Below are 27813 nucleotides of genomic sequence, written 5' to 3'. Positions count from 1 at the left end.
TCTGACATTGGGCTTTCCTCTCTTCCTGCTGCCTTCAACTCCTAGCATTATTGTCTTTTCCAGTGACTCTTGCCTTCGCATGATATGCCTGGAGGTATGATACCTTCATCTTAGATTATGGTAAGAGTTCAGGGACTGCTAGAACAGCCTTAATCAACCAGGTTTTCATGGAACCTGGGAGGTTCTTGATAGGTTTCCCAAATGGGTGGGAGTTAATTTATATTTTTATATATATTTTTAAACTTTTAAACATTTATCAGGTGATATAACCATATATGGTCATGTTGACCTCCCCCCTCCCACCCATGGCCGATATAGGCCTGGAGGGGGGTGGGAAGGGGAGGGTCCAGTGTGTACACAGCTAGGCCTCCCAGCCATATTCTGCACAATTGTGCCAGTTCTGGGGTTTATTGAATGTTTCAAGGGTTTCTCAATGGCAAAGCAGTTGAGAAAGACTGTGCTAGTGGGTAATAAATTCCAACAGTTCCAAACACATTTGGTATTTGTTCCATAGCGGTCGAAATGGCACAAATCCTGTAATATAGTTGGGCTTTGAGTATGTCTTCTGTGCATGCACGGTAACTAGTGGAGAAATGGAAATAACAGAACATCAGTGCGTTTGCCACTATTCAGATTCTCAGGTGTCCATTTTGGAATGGCTCTTTTAATAGTTCTAATGCAATAAGCAGAGGCTTGCTTCGGCTTTAAGGGGTTTTTTTATGACTTGCTGTAGTAGAGAGCTAGAACTGGCGCGCCAGTCAGCAAAGGATGAAACAAATAAGCAGTGAGTCCCAGAGGTTCAATCTAGAACTGCAGCTGGGTGATTAAATAGCTCTCCCTCCTCCAAGATCTTGAAGCATCGTTGGAACACCTGTCAAGTTGCCGGCTGGGGTGTCCTAAGCGCAAACATTCTTGTGGTAAAGCTGTTTGAGAATCACAGCTGCTGAGGAAAGTCTTCCTCAGCGGCACCTGAGGGCTTTCCACGTGAGCCAGGAACAGTTTTATTTGGTGCAAACACCGCCATGGCCTTAGATTAAATCTCTCTCTTGGCCGTGGTCCACCTTCCCTCCTGAGGCGGAGCAGTGCCCCTGCTGGGCTGTTTGCGTGGATGACTGAGATAAGGAGTGCCGTGCAAATGAATCTGAAGGTTGCTTATCACAAGGGAATGAGACCGGGCACTGCTATCTAGCTCTTGAGTGTTTCAAGTGTTGCATAACAGGCTAGGTGCAGCTGTTTGTGTGCAGAAAAATCCAGCAAAGTGTGTGTGTGTGAGAGACAGAGAGAGACAGAGACAGAGAGTACTCCTGGCTCAGTAGATTCAAATGGGTAGCCAAGTTGGTCTGAAGTAGCTCAATAAAATCAGAGTCCAGTAACAACTTTAAGTCCAACAAAGATTTATTCAAGGCATGAGCTTTCGAGGGAGTGCTTGCACTCGAAAGCTCGCAGCTTGAATAAATCTTTGTTGGACTTAAGGGTGCTACTGGACTCTGATTTTATTGTACTGGCTCAGTAGCACACGGAAGAGACTGTTAGGCAACTTTATATGGTGTGTTTGAACCAGAGGAAATGATCTCATCCGGTGCAAATAAGGTGCTCCTTAACAGCAGATGTCTGAAGGCCCTCGAGGCTTTCATGGTCCAGAGATAGCTACAGGTGGGGAGCCATGTTGGTCTGAAGCAGCAGAACAAAATGCAAGCTCAGCGGCACCTTCAAAGGTTCAGCAGTACCATCAAAGTTTCATTCAAAGTATAAGGTTTTATGTGCACACATCAGACTAAGGGGAAGGCACACGAGAGTTCATATCCAGAATTCGCACTCTGGCCCATTCGTGGTCTGAGTCCTGAAGGACTGTATTTTTCCCTATGCCTCCTGTAGAGTTCTTTGCTCTGCGGGTCAGAATAAACTGCTTATTCTAGGCCTACAGGAAGTTCATCTGGCCTTGACCAGGGCCAGCGCCTTTTCAGCTTTGGCCCCTGTCTGGTGGAATGAGCTCCCAGAAAAGGGCCTCTTCCACCAGGATTTTGGTTGTTGCCAGGCTGACAGGCAATCTTGCCCCTCCTTCAAGGGCTCCCTATGACATCATCTCTGTAGGCTGGGGATTGGGGGTGGGGGGAGATCTGGCTGTGATTATTAGTTATGGATTTGTGGTTTTTTAAATGCTTTTATTGTTTTTACTCTTGTTAGCCGCCGCAAGCCAGCAGGCCGGGAGCAGCAGTCTGAAAATGTAATTATAAAAAAATATAAATTAAAACTCGGTTGATCTTAAAAGCTGACACCGGGCTCCCAACTTTGTTCCGTTGCTTGACCTGAACGTATATTTTGATCCTAAAGGGTGACTTACCTCTTCGCCTTGTGCCAAATCTGAGAAGGGAGCACTGGCTTTTGAAAGATTTTGTTGTCTGGTCGCAACTCCACCGGAGCTCAGCATGCTAAAAATGCCTTCTAGGCTACCCACTTCCCCTGATGGATCAGTTTGGCCGCTCCGTGTAAAACCTCTCTCCGACTTCAATCAAGTGAGCTCCTTTCTGAGAGCGCTCCACTTGGCATAACATTAACAGGGTCAGGGTTGGCCAGTTCCAAGTTTTCATGGAGGAAAAGGATTATCTAGACCTTTTATTTTGTCCAGCCTGGCTTCAAATCTCATTTTGGGCCTGAAACTGCCTTTTGTTGCCGTGATCGATCTTTGCTGGGAGCGTGACAGAGAGTACGATCTCGTCGATGGTCTTGGGCGTTTCGGTGGCTAGCGGCACCGTCATCTGCGACATCCCTCTGTGTTGGCTGGAAGAGATGAGTGTTTTGTTAGAGGTTCTGTTCCAAAACTGCTGGCCAGAACGTGGTTCTGCTCAGTCCGTGGATATAGGAGCCAGTGTGGCGTGGCGGTTAGAGCATCAGACTTGTGTATTTATATGATATATATCCCACCACTCCCATACAATGGCTCGTGGCAGGTCACAAAATCCTCATTAAAACCCCATTAAAAGGACATACCATTACATAGAATCATAGAGTTGGAAGGGGCCATACAGGCCATCTAGTCCAACCCCCTGCTCAACACAGGATTAGCCCTAAGCATCCCAAAAAAGTGTGTATCCAACCTTTGCTTGAAGACTGCCAGTGAGGGTTAGCTCACCACCTCCTTAGGCAGCCTGTTCCACTGCTGGACTACTCTGACTGTGAAATTTTTTTTCCTGATATCTAGCCTATATCGTTGTACTTGAAGTTTAAACTCTTCTGCAGCCAACAGAAACAGCATCCTGCCCTCCTCCAAGTGACAACCTTTCAAAAACTTAAAGAGGGCTATCCTGTCCCCTCTCAACCTCCTTTTCTCCAGGCTGAACATTCCCAAGTCCCTCAACCTATCTTCATAGGGCTTGGTCCCTTGGCCCCCGATCATCTTCGTCGCTCTCCTCTGTACCCTTTCAATTTTATCTACGTCCTTCTTGAAGTGAGGCCTCCAGAACTGCACACAATACCATTACAATATTAAAAAATACACCGCAAACAGGCGAAATAAAACAAGCCCTGCACCCAAGACTAATACCCACTATCGGGGAGGAGAGGGGGCCTAGCTGACAATGCCCAGGTGTTAACACCAGCCCAGGAAGGGGGGGGGGGAAATGATCTTCCAGTGATCCAGGCGTCCCAGATTCAAATCCCCACTCTGGCATAGAGGTTTGTTGGATCACCTTTGGCCAGCTGCGTAAGCTCACAGGGTTGTTGGGAAGATAAAATGGAGCAGAGGAGAATGAGACTCCTTAGAGTGCAGATATAAGGAGAGAGTACCTTAGTAGTAAATTAGTAAGCAGCGTCACAAGAAATATGCAACCTGATGGTGAAGATTGAATAGTTCCTTGCTAGAATAACAAAATCTGTCATTTGGGTTGTCGTTCGTTCCGATTCACAAGCATTTGTGCTGGGATAAATTTCATCAGTCATTGGGCTTCACGTGAGCACAGTGCATGCTCCCAATGGAAAGGAGCCAGCAAACTAAAGCTCTCTTCAGATAAGGTTAGAAGCGTTGCTGGTCAGTATCCAGGGCAAGCTGGCTCTCCCTTCTCTGGAATGCCTTGCCCTCTGTTAAAGGAGCTAGTTTTCAGTTGATTGGTTCACCAGCTCTTCGGTTTCACGTAGGACTTGCTACCTTTTGCCAGTTGTGAACACTTCCTGAGGAAGCAGAACATGCTTGCAGATTTCACACCCAGATCGCATCAGGATTAGGTTGCCGTGGCTGTGAGCTATGGTGACAAGGGAGCTACCATGTTCAGAGACAGCTTTTGGAACCCAGTACCAGGAGGCAACATCAGGGAGCCTGTATGCCTTGTTGTTGGCCCTCCAGAAGACCTGGTTGGCCAGTGTGTGAGACAGGGTGCTGGACTGGATGGACGACTGGTTGAATCCAGCAGGGGTTTTATGTTCTTATGAAGGCCTCGGCCTCTCTGCCATGTTGTTGACTCTCCAGAGGAACGGGTTGGCTTCTATGTGAGACAGGATGCTGGGGTTTTAAGACACTGTGATCCGCCACAAGCTGCAAGGGAGTGGCGGGAAATAAATTTAATAATAATAATAATGATCATAATCATCATCATCATCCAAGCCTGATCCCAACAAGGTGGCACGTATTAAGGAACTGCCGGCAACCCTAAAAACCCCGTCCATGCTTTCAAACTTATTAAACGACGAGTCATTAGGGAGACTGGACTCCAGCCCTAATGCTGTGGTTTTGTGTCTTGCCAAAAGTGGAACAGATAGTTTGGCTTGAGTGCTGGTGGTGTGTGGATGTGCGCACACACTGTTCCTTCAAAAGAAACATTGCTGTGAAGGTGGATGTGTGGCCATCCCTGCAATATGTGAACAAACAGCACACTTTGCTAATGCTTATGTAAAGAGCCCTTAGCAGGTGACTCAAACACAACTCCAAAATAGCAAACACTGTCCACCACAGCCCCGTTGACTGCTTCCCCACCATGACTTCCCCAGCGTCAGTTTTGTTTTATTTACTTCTCCCTTACCTTTCTCCCCATTGGGGACCCAAAAGCGGCTTCCGGCATTCTTGTCTCCTCCATTCCATCCTCACAACAGCCTTGTGAGGTAGGTTAGGCCGTCAGTACATGACTGGCCCGAGGTTGTTAGTGAAGGATGTTAAATTCTGATAACGAGTTATTATCCTGAAAGTTAGCAGGGTATGTAGTATGGCTGATCAGCACAGTGTGCTTGAGTGCACATGGCCAGACAACAACAAACAAAGAAGCGCACATTCTCCAAGGTTGTACTTCACTAATATAGTAACGATTTATTTGTGAACTTAATTCTACACGCTTGGAGGTAAAGAGTAGATTCCTATTCTAATCTAAACAGCTGGATGTTGCAGGCTCGAGGAATAGAGGAGAAGATGCAAGAAGACTCAGGAAGCAGGAAATTTCCCTCTAGGGACAGAAGGGGGAGTGGTCAGTGTTCCTATCTGTCTCACTAGCTCTATGGTGAAGAGCAGGGGTAGTCAAACTGCGGCCCTCCAGATGTCCATGGACTACAATTCCCAGGAGCCCCTGCCAGCATTCACTGGCAGGGGCTCCTGGGAATTGTAGTCCATGGACATCTGGAGGGCCGCAATTTGACTACCCCTGGTGAAGAGCCTCAGGTCAGGAGACATCGCACGGAGCTATTTCCAGCAGTTACTGATGTCATGATAGTTTGTTTACAATGTCATTGCTGGCTTTTAAAATTCCCTGTGTGGTTCGGTGCAGTGTGCTCTCAGTGCTCCATAAAACGTTTATCTCCCTACCTATTTGGCAGCCGACGCATACACCCATGATCTCTCGCAATATCAGTAGCCTCCATTTATTGCACTGCACCATTTTGAATTCTGCGTTATCGATACCCGCTGAAATTTTGAACTCCGAAGCTGTCGCTGAAGTTCTTCAAAGGATCCTCGCCGACAGCTTCGAGTTCAGATTTCGGCCACTCCTGGTAAACCAGAAGAAAGAAACGGCACAGCGCAATAAAGCTTGCTAATGTGCCGAAAGCCTTCATGGGGGGAGGGAGGGGGGGCTTGCGGGCTTGCTGCTTACTGTTCAGCCAGGGATCCTGGTATTTGTTGCATCATTTATGGGGGACAGATGGCGAGGGTTTTGGCTACAGCTGCTGAACACAGGATATCCCTGGCTTGGCTCCGACAGTTCCCAGCAGTCTCCTGAGCTGCCCAGTAACATTATCACAAGCAGGAGACATTTGAGGATGAGATTGGCTCCGAACAGCTGCCGAAAGATCTGCTTTACTTCACTTTTCTTGCTCAATTTGTTCTATACTGATGGTGTTTTTTTTGGGGGGGGGTGCTAGTGAGGAAGTGGGTGTGGGTGCAGAGGGGCAGGGCAGTGGGGATGTGTTTTGTGCATGGGAGCATTGCCTCTGTGTCGCGTTATAAATGCTCAATTCACAGACTCCTCGTTCGTTCACGCTTGCCCTTTTGTTGTTGTGCTTTTGCCGTCTGATGTCATCATTTTCTCCCCCGAACTGTCTGTTCCAGAAGCATCCGCTTTGTCTTCAGCTGTCTGCTTTGTGTGAACACACACCGCGCGAAGAGCAAAACAAACAGTGGGAGGGATTTCCCCCTCCTCCTTGGGGGCATCGCCTTGGAAAACGTATTAAGCCGTCAATAAAAAATCGCTTCAGGTGCTTTTGCAGGTTGTCTGGAGGCAGCCGAGAAACTCCTAAGCGCATTTTTAAGTCTGCCTTTTGAGCTTCCAAACTTTCCTTTCTCTGCCAGACTTCATATCTGAATTGTAGGCTGGGTTGGCTCAAAGGAAGCGATGACAATCCTCTTTGAGAGCCAGTTGGTGTAGTGGTTAGGAGTGCGGACTTCTAATCTGGCATGCCGGGTTCGATTCTGTGCTCCCCCACATGCAGCCATTTGGATGACCTGGGCTCCCCACGGCACTGATAAAACTGTTCTGACCAAGCAGTAATATCAGGGCTCTCTCAGCTTCACCCACCTCACAGGGTGTCTGTTGTGGGGAGAGGAATGGGAAGGCGACTAAGCCACTTTGAGCCTCATCGGGTAGGGAAAAGCGGCATATAAGAACCAACTCTTCTTCTTCTTTGCGGGGTGCACTGTAGGTAGTGCAGGTGAGGGGTGCTAAAAAGATGCACCTCCGCTGTCAGTAATCCTTCTCTGCTGCAGGACACATCATTTTGTAGCTTGTGCAGCACCTAATGGCTGACAGAATAAGGTAAAGGTATCCCCTGTGCAAGAACCGGGTCATGTCAGACCGTTGGGGTGACACCCTCCAGCGCTTTCATGGCAGACTCAATACAGGGTGGTTTGCCATTCCCTTCCCCAGTCATTACCATTTTACCTCCCAGCCAGAATAGAACTGTGCAAGTGGGGACCTGTGATACTCATGGGGGGAGAGAATCTCTCTCCCTGTCTTAATTACCATTGCTGCTGCTTTCCTGGGGCTCTCACCCCCTCCCCATGAGCAACAGCCCTCCAAGGCTTCTTCCCCTCTCATTAGCAAGGACAACAATGACAGCATGTCCTGTGCAGCGGTAAGGCCCATGAGCCTTCTCTCCCCAACCCACCTCCAACAGCAGTTCCCAGCTGCTGGGCCCACCAGGCCTTCCCCCCAATGTCAAGGCCAGTGAGTTCTGCATGACTCTTTGCTGCAGAGCCCCCCCCCCCTATTGTTCTTGTTGTTATTTCAATTTTTATTTCCCGCCATTCCCGAGACCAGCTTGTGGCAGGTTACAATCGTCCACAATTAAAAACCCCAATAAAATTAAAAAGGGACATAAAAATTGCAATACATAGTTCAACGAACATGGCGGTATCAATCCACTAAACCCCCCCGCCCCCATAAACATCCATCCAATAGGGAAGTAGCAAGAGGGGAGCTATAACTCTCACCATAGGTAACCCTAGTGTACCGCTGCTTAGTACTGGGGGGTCCCGATCAGAACTTTTACTGTTGCTGTTAGTGACTTGAAATGGTTTAATGCAGGGGTAGTCAACCTGTGGTCCTCCAGATGTTCACGAATTACAATTCCCATGAGCCCCTGCCAGCAAACGCTGGCAGGGGCTCATGGGAATTGTAGTCCATGAACATCTGGAGGACCACAGGTTGACTACCCCTGGTTTAATGTACGTTTTAATTGTGTATTGTTTTATTGGTGCTGTACACTGTCCTGAGCCGGTATACTGGGAAGGCGGTATAGAAATGGAACAAATAAATACTGTTCATTGGGAATCTTCTCACTGACTTGATTTCTGCAACGAGCCATTGTCCCCAAATAGTCTTGATCCTGCATTGAAAACTACTCCAAGCCGAGCTACTTTAGTGATACCTTTAAAAAAAAAAAGATATCACCGCCTTCTAATTGCTTGCACAAAGGTTTTGAGAGCCAACCGATAACAGCAGCGGAATTGATCTGACAAAGCACTTCTGGAAACCCAAGGTCATCTTTGCCCGGCAAAGTGGCAGGTGACACAATTGCTTCTGAGCATTTTATATAAAAAAAAAATTCTCTTCCACTAACAAATAAAAAAAATTGGAGGCCAGGGGGTGGTGATACTTGGGAAGCAAAGGACATCTTTGTTTTTGCTGGAAAAGGGATTGTCACGTTCCCCCTCTCATCAGATCTCCAAACTTTGAGGCTTTTGAAATGCAGCTATTCCGTAAGAGCTGGCTTGGATTTTAGGCTAGTGCCTTGTTTGCTTAGCTCTTAGCGTTTTCTTTATGGATACAGTAATAGAACCGGGGACTTAGAAGAGGATTTATGTGCCTTCAGTGGGCAGCATTTGCATGCTGAAGCTACTTTGCTAAGGGAGCTGAAAAGGGTCTAATTTCCTTTATGGCTCGGAAGCAGGAATATTAAACGCTGCAGTTCTTATGCAGAACCGTGCCCAGAGAGGGTATCTTTAGTATGCCGTTAGCAGCATGGAAACCTTCATTTTCAATCTGATCACTTAAAAAAAAAAGTTTGTATTAAGTGCGATCTAGATACTGTTTTTCTCCCTTGATTAGATGCAATATATCCACCATGGAATCCACACAGCCTGTGAATAAAGCTTTCAATGACTGAGCTCTCAATGCTACATGTTTATTTTAGTTCCTTGCGTTCTTTCTACTTGACTTTTCTCTCCGGTGGAGTCTCAGAAGCAGCTTATGTTCTCGTTTCCTCCATTTTCCCTTACAACACCCTTGTGAGGCAGGCAAGACTGGGAGTGTGGCATGGGCCTCAAGTCACCAAGCAAGCTGCCACAGCAAAGCAGGGATTTAACCCTGGAATCTCCCAGATCCTGGTATGACACCACTACACTGCAGTGGTTCTAATAGACTGGTATAGACAGGATGTCAAGCCATGTCCTCCTAGTGGTCAACCCAGTCTAATCTGGAGAAGATCTGTTTTTTATACTCCCCTTTTCACTACCTGTAGGAGACCTAAAGCGCCTTTCCCTTCCTCTCCTTACGAGAGGTAGATGGGGCTGAGAGAGGTCTGTGAGAATTGTTCAGCTGTAAGAGAACTCAAGGTCACCCAGCTGGCTGAATGTGAAGGAGCGGGGAATCAAACCCAGTTCTCCAGTTTAGGGTCTGACAATTTTTATCCACTTTATACCACACTGGCTATAACCAAGCTTAAGGAGGCTGCCCAGCTGGAGTGGGTTGAAGCTTAGCCAGATTTCTTTGTGTTTTCTCTGTAAGCCAGTGTTCCTCAACCTTCCTAATGCCGTGACCCTTTAATACAGTTCCTCCTGTTGTGGTGACCCCCAACCATAAAATGATGCAAGTGTCCTTTCACAGGAATTAAACCAAAACTGACCAGTGGTGTGAAGATCCATTGTTCATGATTGCATATAAATTGGTTTTTCCCCTGGGGTTTCTCAGTTCAGCTCTGCCTCTTGCCCCACCATACCAATCTCGCTCTTTTCCGCTGCTCCAGAAACGCTCTATCTCGATCTACCCAGCAAGGCTGTTGTGTAGATGGGCCCCCCCACCACATTGCTTGCCCTGCTGTGACCCTTGTGAAAGGGCTGTTTGACCCCCAAAGGTGTCCCGACCCCCAGGTTGAGAACCACTGCTGTAAGATGTCAATCTGTGTCTGCAAGGATTTCGGCCTAGCTTCATTCTCAGCTGTTGGCTACCATTACTGATGGAGGAGCTTTGGCCACAGATGGCCAAACTGTGACACAGTTTGTGGTGCCTCCAAGATTTTTTAGAAAGTGGCAGGAGCCAGGTATGGGATTTTCACCTTAACAAGGCTTCCGATTACCTGTTGGGGGTTTGGTTGGTTGTGCAGATTTTTACAACCATGGCTTTAGCTGCTGCTGCCACTGCAGCACAAGGATCTTCACTGTGTAGCTGAAGGTACACCACAGCAGTCAGGTTGGCTCCACCTTCTATGGCAGCCATTTTGTGACTGTTCCCACCACGCTGTGTCAGAGTTCCAAAGGGGTTCACAGATTCGAAAAGGCGGGAGTCCAGCTTTAGCATACGTGTAACAGGAGCGTGTTGAGCTTTCTGCTCTAGCACTTGTCTGGATTTCTCCTTTGCTCCCAAAGGTTGGGAATTTTTACAACTATTCTCTGTAGGGCTGTAGCTCACACTGTGCATAGTTTCCTAGAGCAGGTATCTCAGGTGGGTTCTCATGAAACCCTGGGGTTTCTTGACAGCCCTGGAAGGGTTTTCCAAATGGGTGGGAGTTAATTTTAATGCACTTTTTAAACTAGTTAAACGCTTATCAGGTGATATGACCATATATGGTCATGTTGACCACCCCCCCTCCCAAAATGGCCAATGATGGGCCTGGAGGGAAAGGGAGGTGCCCCTGGTGGGCGTGTCCACAGCCCTGCTTCCCAACCCTATTCTGCATGATTGCCCCACTTCTGGGATTTCTCAAAGCCTGAAGAACGTTTCAGGGGTTTCTGAACAGTACAAAAGTTGAGAAAGAGTGTCCTAGAGCATTAAAAGTCATCCCTTGAGTAACTTTTGCCTACAAAGTAACTTGTTTGGGCTAAATGCTGGCTCTTGCATGGTCACATTTTACACTCTGGGTCGAGAATTGCTTCTGATACATACGTATATATGCATGTCTGCTCAATTCTCAGCGCATCAAAGCGTTGTGAATGGGTTAGATTTGTATTCTAATCCAGTTAGCAACCAGCTTTGGCGAGATTGCGAAACGTGAAATACGAGCTTTTGCTGTTTTGATTGCACGTCTTTCAATAAACAAGAACACACCTTGCAGAGGGGAGGCTGCAGCTGAAGAAAGCATGTTGAACAACGAAAGTCTGAAATGGCGGTTTTAGTAGCGCAGTTTCTGACTTGATCCACGGTAGCTTTGAACCCAGTAGCACCTTAAAGTAGGGGTAGTCAAACTGCGGCCCTCCAGATGTCCATGGACTACAATCCCCATGAGTCCCTGCCAGCATCCCTGCCAACACCCCTGCTTTAGCAGCTAATGAGAGTTTCAGGGTAGAAGCTCCCGAGGGTCAAAGCTCTGCCCTGCTGTTAGAAAGGAGCTTGGACTGTAGAACATTTATATCCTAGAATCCTTGTTGGTCTCTTAAGACGCTACCCTTGTCCAAAGCTTTGAACATGTCTCCTGAAGGGACTTGCACTCAGCCAATACAGTCTAGTGGTCCCTATCGCCAAAGAAATTCAGCTGGCTTTAGCCAGAGCCAGATTCTTCTAATCTTTGGCTCCTGCCTGGCAGAACGAGCTCTCAGAAAACAGGAGGGCCTTGTTAGAGCCCTCTTGCCTCCTTTGCCTTAGCCTGTAAAAAAAAAGAAACGACATGACTTTATTCTACATTCCCGCACCATCAGGTAGCTGAAATTGGATTTGTACGATACCTGATCTTAATTTTCATGTGAGAGAAGACCGTCCGAGACCCTGGTCTCATAAAGAGCTGTTTGCGTATGGAAGTTCAATTGTGCACATGAAATGTTTTCGTGAACGGCAGAAGTATCGGACCTGTTTTACAACACCTTTCCCAATGATTGAGTCACTTAGGTGAGCAGGCTTCCTTCAACTGGCCGGTTGTCTGACCGAAGCTACGTGTTTTCTGGTGTTTTCAGGCATGTCCATGTCTTGGTATCTTTGGTCAGTAACTAACTTTTGCCATAGAGTCGCTTTGTGTCGTCATCAGAAGGTAGCAAGCCAGGCATCTGCGGTTTGTTCCTCTCTGCTCAGGCGGACTGCTGCATCTGGACATTGACATCTGAGACTTGGGGGTGGGGTCCTTACCTGGCCTGCTTCCTTTCTCCCTCTTTTGCAGTATTAGACATCGTGGGTTTGGGTAAGTGTAGGAGGGTTTGTTTATTTGTTGTATGGCATGTATTTAACGTAGCCAGATGATCCTAGGAGTGTCTGGCAGCCGGGCAAGAGATGTTCAGAGGTCATTGGTTATTACCTGTCTCCAGTATTCCTCGGAGGTCCCCCATCCAAGTATTAGCCAGGGTAGACTGGTTAGTTTCTGAGATCAGGCTTGGTGAGGGGATCTGTCCAGGTCGGGAAGATAGAAAGAGGGGACTTGGCAATTGCAGATTGGGTGGCCCGAAGAAGGAAAAACGGCGTGTGCTTCTCTGAGCCCTGTGAAGGAAGGCTGGGATAAAACAGTGCTTGATAGTTGGGAATCTAGACAAGAATTCAATATCCACAGTTTCCGATTCCCCTTTACTATTCTGTGCTTAAAACACTAACGATCACAACCGTTTCTTTCAATTACAGAACTCAAACTTCTGCGTTCTTTCCCCTATTATTCACCACATCCTTCCTGCCCCAACAACCCCAGTTCCGGCTTCATCTGTGCAGTAATCCCTCCCTCCGTTTGCATCATCTCCAGGTGTTACCGTTCGTCTCCAACTTTGGTATCTTCTGACGCACGCACAGATGCAGCTCCACGGCTGGAGTCCAGCATTCTTAGAACCCACGAGGTTGAAGGCAGATAACTCGCCAGCGTGTTTGAATTAACGCAGAGAGCAATTGAGGCACGGAGCGGTGGCTATTTCCGCTTTCTAGTCTTGCCGCTTTGTATACCCATTTGGCAATTAACTTGAGATTAGGATTTGGAAATTAATTATTAAAAATGCAAGCGATCTTTGCAGAGTAGCGAAAAGAGCTCCGGGGTTAGATGTAAAGCCTGGGTTCAGATTTCCGCTCAGCAGTGAGAGTCATCGGCTGCCCTCAGGCATTAATCAGGATTTTCCAGTCTTAATTTCCCATGAGCTCCACGCAAGTTCCAGAAAGCAGCGTGCCTGCTAAATGGGGTAGAAATTATTTCCAATTATGATGTTTGCTGTGCAATAGGAGAGGCCTCATTACATCTTGTGTCTCTTCCTTGCAGGGTTTTGACCCACCACATCAAAGTGATACCCGGACTATTTATATAGCAAATCGGTTCCCCCAGCATGGCCATTATGTTCCTCAGAAGTTTGCTGATAACAGAATCATCTCCTCGAAGGTAAGGGAGCCCTAACTTAACTGCATGAATGCTTTGTGGAGCCTTCCTGAGAAAACTGCACGGGTGAAGCTGCTGTTGACTGAGTCAGACCAGCTGTCCATCAAAGATGGTATTCTCTGCTCTCCAACGGCTCTCCAGGGTCTCTAGCAGAAGCCTTTCACATATCACCTGCTGCCTGGTCCTTTAACTCAGGGGTGGTCAACCTGTGGTCCTCCAGATGTTCATGGACTACAATGTGCTGGCAGGGGCTCATGGGAATTGTCGTCCATGAACATCTGGAGGACCACAGGTTGACTACCCCTGCTTTAACTGTCAAGGCCAGGGATTGATCCGGGGACCTTCTGCAAGGCAAGCAGAAGTTCAACTCCTGAGCCCCACCCCCACCCCTACACTGTGACTTGAGGTTTGGCCAGTGCCAAAGCTAAGTAGCCTAATACTTTCCAAAAACTCAGAATTAGGGGCACTTCAACTGCCATACTTGTCTTACGTAGACTTTTTCACAAAGCCATAAAAATTGCAACTGCATCATAGAATCATACTTTTGGAAGGGTCCTCCTGGGTCATCTAGTCCAACCCCCTGCACTATGCAGGACACTCACAACCCTCTCGCTCATCCACTGTCACCTGCCACCTCCTTGAGCCTTCACAGAATCGGCCTCTCCATCAGATGGCCATCCAGCCTCTGTTTAAAAATGTCCAAAGATGAAGAACCCACCACCTCCTGAGGAAGCCTGTTCCTTAACTGTCAATTTTTGTGAGTCTTGTTTCTTGGCGAAATCACCTACAAATGAGTTTACATCTCGGCACGAGCAAATCTTCAGGTCCATGCACCAGCTGTGTACTTTTCATTTGTGGCCCTTCCAATTAGACTGGAAATTTTGCATGCATGGAAAATATGCACATTGTTCATACAGTATGGCAACCATTCGTGTCAGGAGGGTCGCAGGTGGTTGTGCACGTTCCCACAAGGGTGGACTCATGGCAGTAACACCCGAAAAAAGACTTCTGGTTCTGAGCTTCTTGATGCAGTGATAGGATGCCGTTCATCTTGCTTTGATACAATGGCTTGTGTGAATTAGCTTTGCACCATGTTTTGCGGCGGATCCTAAATCTGAGGCTTGGGGCCGGGCTCAACATGTGCCAACAAGCATAAGGTGTGGTGATATATATATGTATTTAGTTAATCCATGGCCCACATAGCAATTAACGCTGCTTTAAAATGTAAATTAAAAATCAAGTGACTTAACTACAGACTTTCTGTGAGTCCTGCTTGAAGTTCGTCCATTAAACTGATGGCAGATTTCCCCAGGTTGCCATATTGAGTACCCCACTGCGTCTTGTTTGAGAGAGAAGCTGTTTGGTATGATGCTTTTTAAAAACTGTAGGGTCACACAGCTGACTTACAGCAACCCTGCAGGGGTTTTAAGGCAGGAGATGTTCAGGGGTGATTTGCCATGGCACACCTCTTTTGTAGCAGTCCAGCTGGTGTTCCTTGGTGGTCCCCTATCCAAGTACTAACCAGTGCTGACCCTTGCTTAGCTTCAGAGATCTGACAAGATCAAACTAGCCTGGGCTATGCAGGTCATGGGTGTGCATTTGCATACTGGAGCCTGGGTGTGATCCTAGACTCCACTCTTTGATAGAGGCCAGGGCACAGATGCGACCCACCAGGCTTTTTACCATCTGCACCGGGAGCGGCAGCCAGCATCCTACTTGAACACCAAAACTGGCCACTGTGATCCACTCAGTGGTCACCTCCAGATTAGACTACTGCAGTTTGCTCCACACAGGGCTACCCTTGGAGACTTCAACTGGTCCAATATGCAGCAGCCAGGCTCCTCACAGGAACCAGGGGGAGAGCTAACATTCGACCAATGATCTCCCAGCTGCATTGTCCAAGGTCTTGGTTTTAACCTTTAAAGCCCTCAACAGCCTGAGACCTTTGTACCTGTGGGACTGCCTTCTCCCCTACACCCCTCAAAGACAACTGCGATTGAGTACACAGAATCTGCTCTTTCCTGGCTGCAGAGAAATAAAACTGACCTCAGCCAGAGCCAGGACCTTTTCAGTCCTGGCACAAGACAGGTGGAAGGCTCTTCCGAGTAAGATCAAGGCCCTGTGGGGCTTATAGCAGTTCCGCAGGGTGGGTAGAACAGAGCTGTTCCTCTAGGCCAGGGGTAATCAAACTCCGGCCCTCCAAATGTCCATGGACTACAATTCCCATGAGCCCTCGGGCTCATGTAGTCCATGGACATCTGGAGGGCTACAGTTTTGACTACCCCTGCTCTAGGCTTTGGGTTGAGGCCTAAATATACACCGTCAACGAGCTGACCTCCCTACTTAAATGAAGAAACAACTGAATGTACACTCGAATGAATTAGTAAAGCCCTTTATTCCTGTCTCTGATAGATAGCAGTGAACTTTTGGATCGTTTTAAATGTAAATTATTTGTTTTTTAATGCTGGAATTGTTTTAGCCTACTGTAAATTATTGCGAGCTAACCTGAGCCTTCAGGGAAGGGCAGCATATAAACTTGAGAATTAATGAATAAATAAAAAAATAATCATTAAATATACTTCTAATCTGAGATGCCTGAGTTAGTGGTTACTGGGAATAGGCAGAATATGAATGTTAGGATTGCCTTCCCCCAAGACCTGGCTAATGATCAAAACCCTTATCTCCTGTGTCATCTGGCTAATTAAGAACGGAAAGGGGTGGGGGGGAATAGGGTCTTGAGAGATCACGGTGTCTGAACCCAGTGGGGCTCATAATACGCAAGCAGTATAGAGACAGGAAGTTTGTTTTGGGAAGTTTTTAAGCAGAGGCTAGATAGCCATCTGACAGAAATGCTGGTTCCGTGCATTTAGGCAGACTGTAAATTGCTGGCCAGAAGGGATTATGTTGGTGCTTGGCTCCTGTGGCCCTTTCATGCATGCCCAGGGAAATGCCAATCACCACTTTGGGTCAGGAGGCGAAATTCCTTTAGGCCAGACTAGCCAAGGATTCAGTTTTTTTGGAGGGAAGGCATCATCTGGGCACGGGATTGGGGTCACTGTGGGTAGGCAGGAAGTTGTGAATTTCTTGCATCCAGCACGGGGTTGGACTCGATCACCTTGAAGGTCCCTTCCAACTAATGCAACTTGTACTGTGGAATTCACCGTGTAACTAACTTCTCTCTCTCTCTGTTTTTTTACACCTCTTGCAGTATACTGTGTGGAATTTTGTTCCCAAAAATCTATTTGAACAGTTCAGAAGGATAGCCAATTTTTATTTTCTTATTATATTTTTGGTTCAGGTAAGTTGGACAAATTCCGGTAATTGAAGACTTTATACATTCAAATATGGGGACTGGAGCATTGGGGGGGGGTATAACCTAATGTGTTCGGACCATCTTTTATTTAAATGTAATTGTTGTGGTTGAGAGGCGGGGGTCAAGAGATGCTGTGATGCTTCTGGTTGAGGACATTGGCATCTCTGACTGGGAAAATGTGGGGAAAGGTGCTCCACTGGATAGAGAGCATCCTTTTCAGCCAGCAGGGGAACGAAGGGGAGGGGCACGACGGTGACTGGTCCGCTTCATGTGGCTACAGGGTTCCTTACGGTAATTACATTAGGAGACTGTGGCTTGGTGGTCTTGTTCCAAATAGAAAGCTGGGATGCTGTTTAGCCACCATGATGGCTTGATGGAGGGGGGAGATAAATTCACCCTTGATTATTGCTAAGCTACATGGGTCAGTGGCAAATCATATGTTGGGCATGCAGAAGGTTCCAGGTTCCATCAGTGAATGTCTCAACCACGGTTTCATGAAACCCTGAGGATTCTTGATAGCCCTTGAAGGTTTCCCGAACGAGCAGGAGTTAATAGACTTTTAATATATTTTTAAAATGTGTTAACCATTTATTGGGTGATATCGCCATATATGGTCATATTGACCCTCCTCCCAATGATGGGCCTGGAGGGGGTGGGAAGGGGCAGGTGTCCCTGGGTGGTCGTGTACCCAGCTGTGTTTCCCAACCATAGACTGCACCATCATGGCACTTCTACGGTTTTTTGAAGCCTGAAGAATGTCTCAGGGGTTTCTCAGTGGTAAAAAAGTTGAGAAAGGTTGGTCTAACATAATACCACCCCCACCCCATTTAGATAAATCTAATTCTCAAAATGATCTTTTAAGAACTGTAAAGGGAAGGACTTCCTGGAGAAGAGCCTAATGCTGGGAGCGATTGAGGGCAAAAGAAGAAGGGGACAACAGAGAATGAGGTGGCTGGATGGAGTCACTGAAGCAGTCAGTGCAAACTTAAATAGACTCCGGGGAATGGTAGAGGACAGGAAGGCCTGGAGGATCATTGTCCATGGGGTTGCGATGAGTTGGACACGATTTCGCACCTAACAACAACAAAAGCACTATAGTTATGTGAAAAGTATTGCTTTGGCCCAGCATGGACAATGTTTTCTACTCAGAGCAAGAAAAGACCCCAACAACACCCAACTTTTTCCATTTTGTAAAATCCGCCCCTCTCTATATGGCTGCTAGTGAATGAGAATATGAAAACGATGCAAATGCAGAAGCTAAGGATGTCAGGGTTTGGCTTCAGAACATAAATGGGAAATGGCATGAAGGGGAAGGGCAGCTTGGCTGCAGAGGAGAGGACACGCAGTAATGGGTTTAAACTTCAAGTATAACCATGTAGGCTAGATATCAGGAAAAAGTTTTTCACAGTCAGAGTAGTTCAGCAGTGGAATAGGCTGCCTAAGGAGGTGGTGAGCTCCCCCTCACTGGCAGTCTTCAAGCAAAGGTTGGAGACACACTTTTCTTGGATGCTTTAGGATGCTTTGGGCTGATCCTGCGTTGAGCAGGGGGTTGGACTAGATGGCCTGTCTGGCCCCTTCCAACTCTATGATTCTATGATTCTATCTTCTTAGCTGCCTTTGGTATTGTGATGGGGGGAGTCCCTGTCAACAGGAGCCATCATTACTGGGGCGTCAAGGAGACCCGTGTGAATCTAGGCAGCTCTCAGTCAGAGGGCTTTTCGTCACGCCCTGGTTTTTCTTTCCCTGACAACCTGGTTCAACTCTCACACGCCTTATCGCTGCCGTCTGGAAACTGGGAACCGTTCAAAACACTTCCACAATGCTTTGATTTAACAGCTGAAGCTCTCCGTTGTTAACATTTACGAACTGGATGCCAGCTGAAGTGGTCTTTTGTTTTTGCGCTGTTTGGAAAACAGCTCAGCCTCTCATTCCTGGGCAGGGATGTTGTGTTTGTTTTTGCTGCACTGAGCGTTGTTTTTGGACTCGTGACACTGTTCCCTGCCACCCTGAGTTCTGCAAACGCTACTTACCCCTGGCTTCAGCTATATTCCCTTGGTACTCCATGCAAAAGTAGCCTGAGGCAGGAGGGGGGTTGGAATTCCTTGCTGGGGGGTAGCCAAGAGGCCAGCTCTTGCTATTGTACAGCTTCCAAAGGCAGGTTGGTAGAATTTAACTAGGCCACCGTATGCAACATAGATCTTAGTTTTTTCTGTATTCGGCTTCCTCTTCAGTGACTTTGTCCCCCCCGCCCCTCCAAAAGTGTAGCTGATCTTTCACCTCCTGATTCTTTCATACTCCAGCAGGGTGGAATTATAGAGTTGAAGGGACCTCCTGGGTCATCTAGTCCAACCCCCTGCACTGTGCAGGACACTCAACACCCTCTCGCTCACCCACTGCCACCTGCCACCCCCTTGAACCTTCACAGAATCAGCCTCTCCGTCAGACGGCTATCCAGCCTCTGTTTAAAATTCTCCCAAGATGGAGAACCCACCACCTCCCGAGGAAATGGCAGTAACCCGCTTCCCTGTACCAGGGTGTCTAGTTCTGCAGTCCTTTTGAGGAACAGTGGAAAGCTTGAACATAGGACGCCGATCCAAATTGCGGCAGGCCAGAGTTCATGCATCTCAGCCAAACTCCTCTGAATACATCACGCAGAAACGCACTTTGAATCTGAGTGTTTTGTACGTCAGCCGTAGGCACAGGGATTATCGACTGCCATAGATCAGGGGTAGTCAACCTGTGGTCCTCCAGATGTCCGTGGACTACAATTCCCATGAGCCCCTGCCAGCTTTTGCTGGCAGGGGCTCATGGGAATTGAAGTCCACGGACATCTGGAGGACCACAGGTGGACTACCCCTGCCATAGATTATCGGACTACCAAAAAAAAAAAAAAAAAGTCTCCATGCTGCAAAGTTCTTAGAAAGCACACTGAGTAAACATTTGCCTGGAATTTTCCCAGGGCTTTTTAGTGTTTAGTCACTTTTCGGGATTTTTCTTTCTTCTCCCCACGGCTTTTCAGATCCCTTGCTGGTGCTGACCGTGACTGGCATTGGAGTCCACGGCGGTCTGCCTGAACCTTCCTTTTCAAGCTAGTGTCTTGAGAGGCTTTCTTCTAGCAGCATGTTTACATCCCTTTCAATCGCCGGCTGCACCCATCTCAAGTGCCTTCAATTGACCGACGTGCTGGAATATCTGCGTAGGCGAGTGCCTTAAAAAAAATATATTCCCCGGCCTTTTGAGAAAGGAGGAAACCCTCTTCTCCATTTCTCTTTCGTCCGTAACGATGACATCTTCGGCTGCACCTGGAAAATCAGGTTCTCCATCATTGTGCTTAAAGGTCCTTCACCGCCCCTTCTCTTTGAGGCAAAGCCACCCTGCCTGTCTGTGCAGGTTAGCGTACAGTAATGCCATTGAGAACCAGATGAGTCATTCTGCCTGGCTTTCCTCTCCACTTGTCTCTTTGAGCTTCCTGGGTTCTTTTGAAGCCTTGCCCACTCTATAAATAGAGCTTGATAGGAAGGGATCCCTCCTGCACGGCAGAGCCCCGCTGAAAAGCCCTGTGCAGATGTCAGTATTTGAGCAGTGTTTTAACAGCGCTACCGATATAGGCGAGCTTTACTTGTTTCCTTGCTTTAATTTGTCCAGTGTCCTTTGCTGGAAGACATCAGAGCCCTTTGTTTGGCTAGGAAATAATTATTATTTTATTATTATTATTATTAAACTTTTATACCGCCATTCCCTTAGGCTCAGGGCGGTTCACAAGATAAAAATGAAATGAAATTCATTTCCAGAAATGAAATTCACAAAGGCATTGTCGCATTCTGTCTATTTTCCACTTGTCCATAAGGTTGGGATTGGTACTGGTAGGATGGAAGTGGAGTTCATTTTTGCATTAGGTTGTGTTTGGCTCGCCCCACTGTTCCTCGCGTGATCTTCAGAATGGCCTCCTCCCATCTAGCCAGCGGACAGGGTCAAAGATGTCTGGCTTCAGCAGTTATCGCATCACAAGCTCATGTGTTGCTCATTCTCATATTTCTCAGTTCTCACTTAATTTCCGCTCCAAATCCTGGAAAATCTTGGGGGTAGAACTGATAAGATCGGATTGGTGGTTTAAATTGCACTCGCTGTTCCCTGCCACCCTGTGAACTCCACAGTCCATTCTTAGAAGAGGTAAATAAGGTCAGGATTGTGTTGACACCATGCGTCGTGAGGCGGCTCAAAAACATGTCCTACCTCCGAAGATGCCAGCCACAGTTCCTGTTTTAGTCAGGGACTAAAATTGCCAGTTTGAAACTCAAATACTTTGGCCACCTCGTGAGAAGGAAGGACTCCCTGGAGAAGAGCCCAATGCTGGGAGCGATCGAGGGCAAAAGAAGAAGGGGACGACAGAGAATGAGGTGGCTGGATGGAGTCACTGAAGCAGTCGGTGCAAACCTAAATGGACTCCGGGGAATGGTAGAGGACAGGAAGGCCGGGAGGATCATTGTCCATGGGGTCGTGATGAGTCGGACACGACTTCACACCTAACAACAACAACAAAAATTGCCAGACCACAGCCTGGAAAACCCACAACAGATAAAAATCTTTGGATCTTCAGCTGAATGATCTACCTCCCCCCCCCCCCCAAAAAAAAACAACACACATTTGGATCATTGTAGGACAGTCTTTGGGGAAGGCACTGGCAAACCTCCCTGTATTGAGTCTGCCTTGAAAACCCTAGAGGGCATCACCCCAAGGGTCAGACATGACCCGGTGCTTGCACAGGGGATACCTTTACTTTTACCTTTCGGACAATCATGAAACCCTGGGGTTTCTTGATGGCCCTGGAATGGTTTCCCGAATGGGGGAGAGTTAATGGCCCGGGGTGGGCAGGAGAGGGACCCCAGGTGGGCGTGTCCACAGCTCTGCTTCCCAACCACATTCTGCACAAAATCATGATTTCTGGGGTTTCTCAAAGCCTGAGGGATGTTTCAGGGGTTTCTCAAATGGCAAAATAATTTAGAGAGGCTGGTGTAGAGAAAACACATGAAGCTTCCTTATAGTTACTCAGCTCCTTGGCCCATCAAGGTCAGTATTGTCAACTCAGACTGCCAGCAGCTCTCCCAAGTTTTTAGTTAGAGGGCTTTCATACCCGATCCTTTCAACTAGAGATGTTGGGGATTGAACCTGGGACCTTCTGCATCCACAGCAGGGGTCATGACCACCTTCCTTAAGATGTGGTGTGCACTTCCTTCATGCCTACAACGTGGGAATGTCGTGCCATGCCCAGTGTCTGTGAAGCTGTTGTCATTTGGTGCAAATGTTTTTAAGGATGCCTCCCCCCACCCCTGGTGGGCTCATGCTGAATATTCTCTTTACATTTCTTTCTCGTCTAGCTTATGATAGATACTCCCACAAGTCCTGTGACGAGTGGATTGCCATTGTTTTTTGTAATCACTGTGACAGCCATAAAGCAGGTAAGGAGGTGCAGTTGGATCGCAGAAATATTTCTACGGGTTGGATCTGCTCAGTGGGTTGGATCGAGCGGAACGTTTCTACCAATGGAAGGCCGATCCCTCCCTCGTGCTGTTCTGGGGGTCCCAAAGAGCAGGGGGCAGAGATGGAAGGAAATGATGGAAATCCTTGCCGTCAATGGAAGTTTCCATAAGGTCCAAGTTTATACCCGTGGTGGAAGAGCTACCACTGAAAATGGCATCCTTTTTTCAAATTCTCGTTGTTGCACAGGAACTCTTACTCCGCATTATAGCCTCCCATATAGATCTTTTACCCAATTCTTACCTCTATGGCATACAGGCATGCAAATTAGTAACACGCTGGCTCCATGCAAGGCGTGGTCCCTGTCTCACCTCAAGGGAAGAGTGCAAAATCATGCCACAAAGAGACCCTTTTCAGCAGCAGCCCCAATGTGTTTTTGCACAGAATGCTTCTTTAGGTTTTCTCTCTCTGCTCAAAAAACAGTGAGAGGGGAAGCTGGGAAAGAAAGAAATGCACTGCTGAGGGTCTGTGTTCGAGGCACGGACTTGCAGTTCATGAACTTCCAGTTCAGTAGGGGTACTTCTGATCGGACCAAGAAATCACCTAGTCCAACTTCCTGTTTGGGACGTCTGTTCATTCTGTGACGTAGCAGAATGCACTAATCGTGAATAGAAGCATGGAGAAATGAGTCCTGGTCTTGTCCACTGCTGCTTTCTCGTTTTTTTCACCAAATGTGATGACATTTTTTTCCCCTGGACTTGAGCAGCTAACTGGAGACAAGCATTTAACATTGCGGGGTTTAGAGCTGGGACATGCTGTCTGTCCAGCTGCCGTCTCACTGACGCAAAGTGACATTTTTAAGTGGACGGTGATGGACGGCCACGCAAATGTTTTCACCAAGGCTCTGTATTTCTATTTTTATTATCAACGCCTCCCCACCTCCCTGGTTGTCGCATGCAGTGATCTCGTTCAGTAGGGGAGAGAGGTTTTGATGGAATGGTTTATGGCCCGGAGAAAGCAACATCATATGTCAAATCTGTACCAACATATGTCAACGCTGCTTTGAAGCTATTTCTGCCAAATCTTTTTTTTCTTGGCTGGAGGCTGAGAGCTTTCCGTGAAGTTCAGTCCCCCCTCCCCAAAGTGTGTGTGTTTGTGTATTGGGGGGGGGGGATAGACATTGGCTACCTGGCTTTCTACCCGTTCTTGTTTAATCAGCTTCCTTTGGTCTCTATTGCAGGGGTGGCCGAACTGTACCTCTTAGTGTTTACATGGACTACAATTACCATGAGCCCCTGCCATTGTGGTAGCAGGGGCTCATGATTATTGTGGCCATTTGGAGAGCCACAATTTGGCTGCCCCTGTTCGGTTGCAATCTGGGTCTCTACTTGGTTCAGCCAAATTCATGCCGAAGAAAGATTAGGCAGTAGACGTTTCTTCCAGCTTTCTCTAGCTCTTCTCGGTGCCAGCTTCGCATGGTTACTCATGCCTCCATCATGTTCTCTCTCTGGTCCCATGCCCTGCAGAACTGGTTATTACTGCTATAGATGGGTGCTTGTGGTTTTTAATCCACTGTTTTCAGTTCTGTTTGCCTACTTTTTAATTTCTGGAGAGCTGGTGTAGCGGATAGAGTGTTGGGTTACGATCTGGGAGATCCAAGTTTTGAATCCTCACTGATCTTTGGAAGCTTGCTGGGGGAACTTGGTCCAGTCCCACACTCTCCCTGGCCTCCCTCACAGGATTGTTGTGAGGGTAAAACTGAGGGGAGAAGAATGGCATGGGCCATTTTGGATTTCCACTGAGTAGAAAAGTGGGATATAAGTGAAATTAAAAAAAAAAATTACAGTACTATTGTTTGATTATTTCACATGTAGCTTTTTTGGAAGTTGCAAAACTAATATTAAAATATTTCTAAAAACTGAAGGAACCACTTCATAATGCATGTGCTGACTCTAAACATGGCTGCATGCTACATTCCTTTCCCTTTAACTCTGGAGGCAAAAGCTTGGGTGGTGGTAGAAAGTGCCACCAAGTCACAGCAAGTCATAGGATTTTCAAGGCAAGAGACATTCAGAGTTGGGTTAGAACATGAGAAGAACCCTGCTGGATAAGACCATTGAGGGTCCATCTAGGCCAGTCTCCTGTTTCACACCGTGGCCAACCAGTTCTCCTGGATGGCCAACAAGGCAGAGAGGCCAACGCCTTCATAAGTACACCGGAAGAGCACTGCTGGATCAGATCAATGGTCGATCTAGTACAGCAGCCCATCTCACACAGTGGCCAACCAGTTCCTCTGGAGGGCCAACAACAGGGCAGAGAGGCTGAGGCCTTCCTAAGAACCCCAGAGGAGCCCTGCTGGATCAGACCAGTGGTCCACCTAGTCCAGCAACCTGTCTCACACTGTGGCCAACCAGTTCCTCTGGATAGCTGAGGCCTGCCCCTGATGTTGCCTCCTGGCTCTGGCATTCTGAGGCATAGTGCCTTTGCATGTGGAGGTTCCCCTCAGCCATCATGGCTTCTAACCACTGATAGACTTATCCTCCATGAATCTGTCTAATCCCCCCTTTCAAGCTGTTCAGTCCTGTGGCCATCACTATACCCTCTGGCAGCGAATTACCCATCTTAACCACTCTCCGTGTAAAGTAGTATTTCCTTTTGTTCGTCCTGCCTCTGTGGAGTGACCCAGGACTTCCTTGGTGGTCTCCAATTCAAATACTTGACAGTGCTGACCGTGATTAGGTTCCGGGATCAGATGAGAATGAGGGTGGCCTGGGCCACCCAGGTCACAGCCAGCAATACAGTGACTGAATTAATACAATAATTGCTCTAGGATGGAAAAAGGATGTCTATGTCCGTGGTTGTAAAAAGGAAAGGGACGAGAATGTATTTTATGTATCTTTGTATGCACCTGTGTGTTGCAATTGTTAAGAGTGGTGGCTTCTAATGTGCCCAACCGACTTTGATTCCCCGCTCTTTCACTTGCTGTCAGCTGGGTGACCTTGGGCTTGCCACAGCCCTGATAATGCTGTTCTCACAGAGCAGTCCTGCCAGAAGCTTTCTCAGCCCCTCCTACCCTATAGGGCAGGGGTAGTCAAACTGCGGCCCTCCAGATGTCCATGGACTACAATTCCCATGAGCCCCTGCCAGCATTCGCTGGCAGGGGCTCATGGGAATTGTAGTCCATGGACATCTGGAGGGCCGCAGTTTGACCACCCGCACCCTATAGGGTGTCTGTTGTGGGGAGAGGAAGGGAAGGCGATTGTAAGCCACTTTGAGACTGCTTCAGGTAGTGAAAAGTGGGGTATAAAAACCAACTTCTTATATTTCCTTTTATCATTTTTTTGGGGTGTGGGGAGGTGTTTTTTGCAGGTTTTGCAGGTTTTTCTGATTCTCCCCCTCCCCCCCACAAATCCAGGGTTATGAAGACTGGTTACGGCATAAATCGGACAATGAAGTGAACGGAGCTCCAGTTTACGTCGTGCGCAGTGGTGGCCTTGTGAAAACCAGATCAAAAAACATTCGGGTAGGTGTCCGAATCGGGAGGAATGGTTCCACTCATCCCGTCAGGTTAACTTTCGGCGTAAAATGTTTGTTGCTTACGTGTATTATTTAAAACCCTTCCGCCCAGAAGTTCTCCCAAGAAACCCGGTCGTCAGTTGGATTCGAACCGGCGACAGTATTAAGTTGGATGTTTTGGTCCAATGGGGTTTTTTTTAACGGTGTTTTCATGAGATTGTTTTGCATGTCTCCGCAGGTAGGGGATATTGTCAGAGTAGCCAAAGATGAAACTTTCCCAGCTGATCTCGTGCTCCTGTCCTCCGATAGAGCCAACGGTTCTTGTCATGTCACGACTGCAAGTTTGGATGGAGAAACGAATCTTAAGGTCTGTCTATTCAACCTGAGCTTATTACTGCGTTTGAAATTGAGGGATGAGGCTTAAGGGCCATTTGGTATTTTGGCAGAATTAATTCAGACAGATCTATTTATTTTCAGATTTATTTTTGCTATCGTTTCACTATCTGAAAAATCCCAAAACTATTTACGGAATCTGAATACCCTTACCAGTATTGGGGCTCATGATTATTGGGGAAATAGTGATATTTTGCAGGATCTGTGTACCTGAACCCCCCAAATACCGTGGCTGTTGTTGGTTTTCGTTTTGGTGGTTGTTGGTTTTGGCACACCCCTAATTATTTAATTCCTCTAAGGGTGCTTGGGAAGGGCGGAGGGGTGCCTTGGCGAGTAATTTCTCCAGATGACTGAGCGGGACCTCTGTGTCCAGAGGCAATCAACCTCTGAATCCGAGTACCAGGGGGTAACAGCCAGGGGAAGGTCTTGGTTTCTATGCCCTGTGGTTGGCCCTCCAGAGGAACTGGTTGGCCAACTGTGTGAGGGAGACAGGATGCTGGACTAGATGGCTTATCGGGCAGATCCAGCAGGGCTCTTCTTATGTTCTTTTTCAGACCCACATTGCAGTCTCCCAAACGGCAGTATTGCAGTCAGTTGCCAACCTGGACAAACTTGATGCTGTTATTGAGTGCCAGCAGCCAGAAGCAGATCTTTACAGGTGTTGTTGCTTTATTCTTGACTTTATCAGAGGATACGGAAAGCCACTGTTTACGGCCATTGCAGATCTGAGCCACTTTCGAGAGAAATCACTCCTGAAATTAAGAGCTTGCTTAAAGGAGGTTTTATGCATTTGCTCCTTAAAGCTCAGACTTGATCAAAGAATTTTTCTTTAAAAAAAAAGAAATCAGTGATTAAGTCATTATTTACTATTATTACAAAGAAATTGAGCTTGGCAAACCCCAAAAAAATTCAAAGAATGTTTTTTGCCACATTTAGAATGGAATTTAGTGTTCTACGGCCTTGCAGAGTCGGACTTAACTCCCCTCCTCCAAGCAAACGTATGGATTAGATTGATGTCGTCCTTACCACTCAATAGCTTTTATACTGTCTTATATTGAGATTTCACTGGGACCAAATATCTAGTTTATAGGCTAATTTTCATCTGAGGAATTCTTTTTGGCGGGGGGTGGGGGGAAGGGGAGGTCGACATGACTACATATGGTTATGTCACCCAATAAATGTTTAATGTATATATATATATAATTAATTAACTCCCACACATTCAGGAAACCTTTCCAAGGCTGTCAAGAAGCCACAAGGTTTCACTGCCTCTCAAAGCAGGTCCTGTTAACTTTCATAGATGACTTGTCTGATTTAATACACATGATGCTGAATCAGACCTTTGGTGCTTCAAAGTCAGTATTGTCTACTCAGATTGAGAGTGGCTCTCCAGGGTCTCAGGCAGAGGTCTTCCCCATCACCTCCTACCTGATTCTTTCAACTGGAGATGTTGGGGATTGAACCTGGGACCTTCACCATGCCAAGAAGTTCTGCCAGTGAGCCACAGCCAGACCAGGGGTAGTCAAACTGCGGCCCTCCAGATGTCCATGGACTACAATTCCCATGAGCAAATGCTGGCAGGGGCTCATTGGGAATTGTAGTCCATGGACATCTGGAGGGCCGCAGTTTGACTACCCCTGCCCAAGACTAAAGGTGGGATTGAA

General features: G+C 47.3%; 1 protein-coding gene across 7 annotated transcripts in view; it reads left to right on the top strand.

Annotated features, from left to right (window-relative positions):
* ATP11B (ATPase phospholipid transporting 11B (putative)) overlaps positions 1-27813 on the top strand; it is a 107153-nt gene that overhangs the window by 8637 nt on the left and 70703 nt on the right. For all 7 annotated transcript variants that reach the window (XM_077348296.1, XM_077348293.1, XM_077348295.1 and 4 more), the window contains exons 2-7: positions 13339-13455; positions 16661-16750; positions 22141-22221; positions 25656-25767; positions 25999-26123; positions 26704-26807. In XM_077348296.1, the coding sequence (XP_077204411.1) occupies positions 13339-13455; positions 16661-16750; positions 22141-22221; positions 25656-25767; positions 25999-26123; positions 26704-26807 (629 nt within the window). The remainder of the gene's footprint in view (positions 1-13338; positions 13456-16660; positions 16751-22140; positions 22222-25655; positions 25768-25998; positions 26124-26703; positions 26808-27813) is intronic.

This window comes from Paroedura picta, chromosome 8, assembly GCF_049243985.1.
Source record: "Paroedura picta isolate Pp20150507F chromosome 8, Ppicta_v3.0, whole genome shotgun sequence".
NCBI classification, from domain to species: domain Eukaryota; kingdom Metazoa; phylum Chordata; class Lepidosauria; order Squamata; family Gekkonidae; genus Paroedura; species Paroedura picta.
The sequence above is the reverse complement of the archived record's forward strand: the minus strand, read 5'-3'. Positions and strand labels throughout refer to the sequence as shown.